The 8,192-nt window shown below is 36.0% G+C and overlaps 1 protein-coding gene across 2 annotated transcripts; it reads left to right on the top strand.

The window, feature by feature from the left end:
* Positions 1–2,068: 2,068 nt before the first annotated feature.
* Positions 2,069–7,638, top strand: LOC133703692 (copper-transporting ATPase HMA4-like). 2 transcript variants are annotated; one of them, XM_062087495.1, is made up of 9 exons: positions 2,069–2,265; positions 2,510–2,787; positions 3,063–3,808; positions 3,925–4,396; positions 4,498–4,665; positions 5,172–5,426; positions 5,680–5,802; positions 6,098–6,583; positions 7,020–7,638. In XM_062087495.1, exons 2-9 carry the CDS (start codon positions 2,512–2,514, stop codon positions 7,416–7,418), a joined length of 2,925 nt encoding a protein of 974 aa, XP_061943479.1. In that variant the 5' UTR covers positions 2,069–2,265; positions 2,510–2,511; the 3' UTR covers positions 7,419–7,638. The 2 variants fall into 2 exon arrangements, with proteins under 2 accessions (XP_061943479.1, XP_061950356.1); XM_062094372.1 differs by having other exon boundaries at positions 2,507–2,787.
* The last annotated feature ends 554 nt before the right edge of the window (positions 7,639–8,192 follow it).

Below are 8,192 nucleotides of genomic sequence, written 5' to 3'. Positions count from 1 at the left end.
GGTATTTTTTTAAAAATAAACTAAAGAAATTCATTGTAAATTCAAAGCTTGTTGTAAACTAAAATCTATTAGATCAAGGTCTGTTAAAAATAACCCAACAAAACATCTATTAATTCAAATTAGATTTATTATGTTTTAATAAATTCAAACCAATAGGGTCGGTTCTTTTTATTGAATTTGGTTAGATCTTTTAATCCAAACCAAACTGTATGAACGATGCTCTCCCCTACTGATACCTCGTAAAAGCCCCAATTCCTCATATACAAAGTTATTATTATTATTATTATTAATATAGATGTTCGAGTTAGTTTGCGCGCATCTCGACTATTTCTATGAACCCTGAAATAAACGACCACGTAAACCTCTAGTGACCCTGAGAAGACTTGAACTCGTGATCATTGAGGAGCAAATCCAAATCTCCAGTTTTTCTTTTTTTTTATTGTTATTGATTATACTAATTTTTTTTTAAAAATCAGTCTACTTTGTCCAACCCAAAATGAATATACCTTATCTTTCCATGTTTTTAGAACATGTTTAGAAACGTAGTGCAAAACGTATTTTTAAAAAAATTAATTTTTTTTGTTAAAATTTAATATGGTTTGTATGTTTTGGATCGTTTTAATGTGCTGATGTCAAAAATAATTTTTTAAAAATAAAAAAAATCATTAGCATACATTTTAGTATAAAAAATTACTTGAAAAATAATCGTTGCCACACTATCAAATACCATTTAAACAACTCTAATGGGTTGTCCTGTACGTTTTTTGAGCTCAACCCACTTAACTTTCAGGAAGTCTAACAACTTGCGCACTCATTACAATGAAAAGTTTCGAGTTTTAAGAAAGTTTGAAGTTCACTTTTCTTAATCGATGAAATATTTTTTTGCCTCATTGTCTCCTCGAATGGACCTACTTCTCTGGTCAATTATTTTCATATTTATTGACCTAAACATAGAAGGATTCCCCGTTCTGAAATATGTTTTGTTTTTTGCATGGAAGCTCTTTGATTCATTTTGTAACCTCGTCGGTGCGAGAGTCTGAGAGTGGCCTGTTCGTTTCTGCTTTAAAAAACATTTTTAATAAAATTTGAAAATTTTTTATTTTTTTATTAACTTCAAAGTAATATGTTTTTAGTATTTTCAAATTATTTTGATGTGCTGATATCAAAATTTTTTTTAAAAAATAAAAAAACATCATTGACATGCATTTTAGCACGAAAAGCTATTTGAAAAGCAATCACAACCACACTACCAAACAAACCCTAAGCCTTGTCATGTGACAAGAAGAAAAGATGACATGCAATATTTAATCATTCTATACTTTTGATGGCTTTATCACATGTATTGTTTGTAATTTTAGTACTATTGATATGGATGGCTTTATCTAAAAAATATTTTTTAAAGTATTTTTTATTTAAAAATAATATTTTTTTTATATTAATATGTAAAAACAATTTAAGGACAGGAAATGGTGCCTTTTTCATTACTTTGTGTATGAAATTATTCCAATTTATTTTTTCAACCTTTCATTACTTTGTCTAAATAGTTAAATTGAGTAAAAATATAGCAAATCAAATTAAATCAACACCCACAGAGTGTATAAACATATTTTTTCAATTTAGATTAAATGTTGGGTCAACTTGTGAACTACCAAGTCAAACTTATCAAAAATTTATTATCAAGTCATCATTATTTCAATCTTTTAAAATAATTAATTGATGTTGATATCATCAAGTTTGAATTAGATTAATATTTTTTTTTTTTTAAATTTAATAGCAAGTTAACCTATCAAGCCGAGTTTAATAATTATAATACCGATGGGAGCAAATCATGTTGCTGATAAAGGTAATTTGTGATTAACGAAGGATGATAATGGTGGTGGTGATGTAACCATAGTTGAATTGTTCAATGTACCAAAGTTTAAAAATAAAAAAGATGAGGGATTTAGTTGTCCTCAAAAACACAAGGGAAAGCCATTTTCTCCACTTGCAGTCCATCCACCAATTATACAGTGCCAGGGGATCAGTCTAGACCGGGTGGGAAGACTTTATATAAACCGTTAAGATTTCAAAAATTCAAAAACCTTAAAAAACCCACAAACCCCCAAAGCACAGAACTTTCTCGCGCAACGCAACCCTCTCTCTCTCTCTCCCGCCTCCTGCCGACGTTTTACACTAATCTCATCTCAATCAAAATCAACAAAACCCTAATCATCAAATCGTAATCCCTAAATTCCCCCTTTGAGAACGATCGATTTCTTCAATAAAGTAAGGACCGTTTGCTCTCCTTCCCCGCCTTTCTGTTGACTTGGAGAACTTGATTTTTTTAATATTTTTTGTGTTGAAATGATTCGATTTCAATAAGTTATGGATTTATTTTGGTAAATTAGAAATATTTTTTTGTATTTGTGATCCTGTTAAAGTTTCAATCATGGGGGTTGATTGATTGATTTTTTTTTTAATTTGGATTAAACAGTGCTAAATTAGTGTTTTTATTTTTCTGATTTAGCAGATATGGGCTCGGATGGTGAAATGAAAATCAACGGGAAAGCAGATGATGATCTGAAGGCACCTTTGCTGAAGCCGTCGGAGGATGTTGCAATTACTGTCTTCCCTGATAAGGGAGATAAGAAGGTCAGAACTGTTAAGTTCAAAATAGGGGAAATCAAGTGCACATCGTGCTCGACGTCTATAGAATCTATGTTGGGAGAGGTTTATGGGGTTGAAAGTGCTGTAATATCGCCCCTTGATGGCCGTGCTGCTATCACTTATGTGCCTGAGCTTGTTGATGTAAGTCAGCTTGGAAAACTTGTATAAGCTTATTGTTAGTCATGTTTCTTTTGTCCTGTTAGAATAAGTATGTTTATGTATGTTTTAGAGTTGTTTTGTTTCGATTATTTATACTTGTCAAATGTGGATGAAAAGGCACATGTGGTGGACTCTGTGATATTTGTTTGATTTCGGATTTGAGATAGCTAGTTTGAATTTTTTGTTGGTACTAATTTGTATGGTATTTTTCTCCCGTTGATGAGTAGCAATTTTATGATTTTTTTTATTGTCTTTAGGTTAATAAAATCAAGGAAACTATAGAAGATGCTGGATTTCCTGTTGATGAATTTCCAGAGCATGATATAGAAGTATGCCGGCTTAGGATTAAAGGAATGATGTGCACCAGCTGCTCTGAGTCTGTTGAACGTGTCCTTCTAATGGCTGATGGAGTTAAAAAAGCAGTGGTGGGTCTAGCTCTTGAAGAAGCAAAGGTCCACTTTGACCCAAACCTCATTGATACAGACGGCATTCTTGAAGCAGTACAAGATGCTGGCTTTGGAGCTGAGCTCATCAGTTCTGGGAATGACATGAACAAGGTGCACCTTAAAGTTGAAGGATTTAATTTTGCAGAAGATGGTAACATGATCCAATCCTGTCTTGAGTCCACACCAGGTGTGAATCATGTTGAAGTGGACTTAGCTGAACATAAGGTAACTGTTTGCTATGATCCAGATCTCATTGGCCCAAGATCTATTATACAGCGCATTGGAGATGCATCATCTAGTCCCAACATTTACCACGCAGAATTATATGTTCCTCCAAGACGAAGAGAAACAGAGCAACTACAAGAAGTTCGGATGTATAGAAACCAATTTTTGTTGTGTTGCCTTTTCTCTGTTCCAGTACTTGTATTCTCCATGGTACTCCCAATGCTTCATCCTTATGGTAACTGGTTAGAATACAGGATTCACAACATGCTCACAGTGGGGATGCTTCTCAGGTTGATCCTTTGCACACCAGTGCAGTTCATTGTTGGCCGAAGGTACTGAAATAAGCATTACTTTTATGTTCATCAATTTTATTTTTACTTCTACATTTTCTGTCTTTGATAAGTGAAATTCAGACTGTTAAAATCTTTACTATTGATGTTATTTTCAGGTTTTATGTGGGATCATACCATGCTTTGAGGCGGAAATCTGCTAACATGGATGTTTTAGTTGCACTAGGCACTAATGCAGCTTACTTCTATTCTGTATACATGGTGATAAAAGCTATAACGTCAGATACATTTGAAGGGCAAGATTTCTTTGAGACTAGTGCCATGTTGATATCGTTTATTCTTTTGGGAAAATATTTGGAGGTTGTGGCTAAAGGCAAGACTTCAGATGCTTTAGCAAAGCTGACTGAACTCGCTCCTGATACAGCTCATTTGGTAACAGTAGACAGTGATGGAAATGTTGTCTCAGAGATGGACATTAGTACTGAACTGATACAAAGGAATGACATGATTAAGATTGTTCCAGGGGAAAAGGTCCCTGTTGATGGGATTGTTATAGATGGTCAAAGCTATGTGAATGAGAGTATGATCACAGGGGAGGCAAGGCCCATTGCTAAAAGACCTGGAGACAAGGTATAACACTGCAATTCATCTGTTGTTCACATAGATTTTATATGCAGCATTTGTACAATTCAGAAGGCTCAGCCATGAATTTCTGTTTCAATTGTTAACAGGTGATTGGCGGGACCATGAATGAGAATGGGTGCTTACTGGTCCGGGCTACTCACGTTGGATCAGAAACTGCACTTTCCCAAATTGTTCAACTTGTTGAAGCTGCTCAGCTTTCCAGGGCCCCTGTTCAGAAACTAGCTGACCAAATCTCCAAGATTTTTGTTCCTACAGTGAGTTCATTATATCCTTCGTTTGATATCCTAATTAATGTTTGGTTATCAGGTCTTTTATGAGATGACACACTCCACATGCTTTACAAAAAAGTTTGCTATTGCTTGAATCAGTAAAAATCTCAAGCAATTTAAAAATAATAGACTTTGCTGTCTGACTGGGAGGGAGATGCATCATTCTAGAAAATGAAGCGAGTTTCTCTCTGTCTCTCTATCTGTCTTTTTCTGAGGCTTAATTGATTTTCTTGAAGAGTTCTCTCCCTCTCCCTCCTTCCTTTTGTGTGTGTTTTCATCAAGTTCTCTCTTTATATTCTTTTCTTTCCAAGGGCTTGCACTTTCATGATATAAGGCATCCATTTGTACATATAATAATTGTGAGGGCAAGGCACTTTCTGATCTTTTCACTCTTGCACATGTTTCAATACTGTTTTTTTTTTTTAATTATATGGGATGACTGGGAATGCAGAACATTCCAATTTTTATGTATCTTGGAAATGCCATTTCAGGTTGTTATTGCAGCATTTATTACATGGCTGGGATGGTTTATACCTGGAGAAGCTGGTCTTTACCCAAAACATTGGATACCCAAAGCAATGGACGGATTTGAGCTTGCACTGCAGTTTGGTATTTCAGTACTGGTAGTTGCTTGCCCGTGTGCTCTAGGTCTGGCAACACCAACAGCAGTCATGGTTGCCACTGGAAAGGGTGCTTCTCAAGGTGTGCTCATCAAAGGCGGAAATGCACTTCAAAAGGCACACAAGGTAAGGCAACATTTCTGATAAACCTTCATCTCTGTTGTCAGAAATTGGGTTTAATGCATGGGCTCCTTTGCTGTTATGAGAACTTAGCAAGCCTTATCCGTGGTAGATTTGTTTCCCATGAGGCAATTTCTTGGCCATTTTTTACATTAGGCATGAGTAGATTTCACAAATACATTTCATATTCACTAGGGACAAAGTCAATTGGCGAACTTCAATATCTCTTGTAACTGATCATGCTGTTACTGTCCTCCAGGTGAAAACGGTTGTCTTTGACAAGACAGGGACATTAACAGTTGGAAAACCAGAGGTAGTTAGTGCTGTGCTCTTTTCCAGTTTCTCAATGGAGGAATTTTGTGACATGGTTACTGCTGCAGAGGTGGGCTTCTATATCTCGAGCATTGTTCTGATATCAAAACTATAGGATTTAGATACATCTTGATTTTCATAAAAAAAAGGTTCGAGAGGCCACTTTAATAAACAGCTTGGTTTACCATGGGGTGGGAAGGAATAGTGCTGTCTGAAAAATAAGATTAGTTTCCATTTCTGAAGTATTATGAAATATGAATAGTTATTGTTTTCTTGAACAATCATTGATATACTAGATACTGAAATCATACTCATAACATGTTGGGGAAGATAGCTTATTTTTATTTCCCCATCCATATCCTCAGGCAAATAGTGAACATCCAATAGCAAAAGCTGTGGTGAAGCATGCTAAGAGGCTGCGCCAGAAGATTGCTCCTAATGCAGAATATATTGCAGAGGTTAAGGACTTTGAAGTGCACACTGGAGCTGGGGTGAGTGGAAAAGTGGGTGACAGAAATGTTTTGGTTGGGAACAGGAGGCTCATGCAGGCTTGTAATGTCTCAGTTGGTTCTGAGGTTGAGAACTACATTCGAGAACATGAGCAATTAGCTAGAACGTGTGTGCTAGTAGCCATAGACGGAGGGGTTGCTGGAGCTTTTGCAGTGACTGATCCAGTGAAGCCAGAGGCTGAGTGTGTTATATCTTTTCTTCGTTCCATGGGCATCTCAAGCATCATGGTGACTGGTGATAACTGGGCTACAGCAAGTGCCATTGCTAAGGAGGTTGGGATTGAGAAGGTGTTTGCTGAAACAGATCCATTAGGAAAGGCTGACAGGATTAAAGATTTACAGGTATGCTTACTTTCCAATGCAAGAAAATAAACAGAGAAGTAGGCAAATAAAAATTTGTGACGTGCTGTTATATGTTCATGAATTGGAGCTTTGAATAATGATTAACCTTTACTAATCTTATGAGGATGGTGACATTCAAGGAAACATGCAAATGCCCATCCCTTTATATATTGAAGGTATTATGGTATGAAAAAAAATGTTAAACAGTTTACATTGGATGGAATCCTAGATGAGTCCCAGGGCAAGACGATGACATGAAACTTTTTTGAGTTTTAACTTCCAGAATTGGCAGCTAATGTAATTTTAAAAGGAGTCTGAGCGGTTCTGTTTTTTAGTCATTCTTTTGCCTTTTGATTGAACAGCAATAGGGTTGGGTTGGGTGTGAACTGATTTCTTACTGGTGTTCAAATTGCGTAAATTTGTAAACTGAATGCAGGGAAAAGGAATGACTGTAGCAATGGTGGGAGATGGAATAAATGACTCGCCAGCTCTAGTTGCAGCTGATGTTGGGATGGCAATTGGTGCCGGCACTGATGTGGCCATAGAAGCTGCTGATATAGTTCTCATCAAAAGCAACTTAGAAGACGTAGTTACAGCCATCGATTTATCAAGAAAAACCATGTCCCGGATACGGCTAAACTACGTATGGGCTCTTGGCTACAACATACTCGGCATGCCTATTGCTGCAGGTATCCTATACCCATTCACTGGAATTCGGTTGCCACCCTGGCTTGCTGGTGCTTGTATGGCTGCTTCATCACTTAGCGTGGTTTGTTCTTCTCTCATGTTGCAGTCTTATAAGAAGCCTTTGCGTGTTAGAGATAGAGCCTCTTGAAGGAAAACTCATTGCACGATATTTGACAATCTCATGTTAGCTAGTTTTTAGTCTTTATCTGTATCTACCATTGCTCTGATTGCTGTGATTATAAACATTTGCATGCCCTTGGTATATACACAATAAATTTGTCTTGATCTCAGGAACTAATACACTAGAGCAAAAAAGGATTGGAAGATTTGAATGAGATATGACTAGAGTGGTCCATCCACTATGCCCATTTGCAGTCTTCCTACTTGCCAGTTTCAATAAACAGAATGAAGGAAATGTCAGTTCTACTTTCTAATTTATATTTAGTGTATGCATTGGAAAAATTACCAAATCCATAGTGTGAAATTCATTGGGAACATATATAGCATGGCAATGGCATGTATCATTTGGAAGTTTATGCTTTCTTTTACCTCCCCAGATCATAACTGTGCCCTTGCCCTTCCTTTTATGTGAAAGAGCAGGTGTTGCTGCTTGTGATCTTTTCCAAAGAAAAAAGAAAATAGATTAGCATCCAAAGTACTGTGAGAGAGAGCAAGATAAAGTAGCAAGCACAGACGTTAAATTTGGCCCAATTTAGATGGATTGATTTAGGAAATCTGTTATCCAGAACCTAATTTATGTCTGGATTCAAGTTGCATCGGGAAAAGACTTTCATGCAGTTTACCAATTAAATTTTGAGTGATTTAATTGACATAATCAAGTTTAGTTTAACTCTAATCAAATTAATATTAATTAATTTTTTTAAAGAAAAGAAAAAAGACATCATTTTAATAAATATAATTG

The sequence above is a fragment of the Populus nigra genome, chromosome 1 (genome assembly GCF_951802175.1).
Source record: "Populus nigra chromosome 1, ddPopNigr1.1, whole genome shotgun sequence".
NCBI classification, from domain to species: Eukaryota; Viridiplantae; Streptophyta; class Magnoliopsida; order Malpighiales; family Salicaceae; genus Populus; species Populus nigra.
Note: the sequence above shows the minus strand (reverse complement) of the source record. Positions and strands in the feature narration are given on the sequence as shown.

Bases quoted from the DNA above. Each gene is read 5' to 3' on its own strand.
- LOC133703692 (XM_062087495.1), top strand. From the start codon at position 2,512: ATGGGCTCGGATGGTGAAATGAAAATCAACGGGAAAGCAGATGATGAT. The intron at 4,397-4,497 runs GTATAACACTGC...AATTGTTAACAG, and splicing joins CTAAAAGACCTGGAGACAAG to GTGATTGGCGGGACCATGAA. The intron at 6,584-7,019 runs GTATGCTTACTT...AACTGAATGCAG, and splicing joins ACAGGATTAAAGATTTACAG to GGAAAAGGAATGACTGTAGC.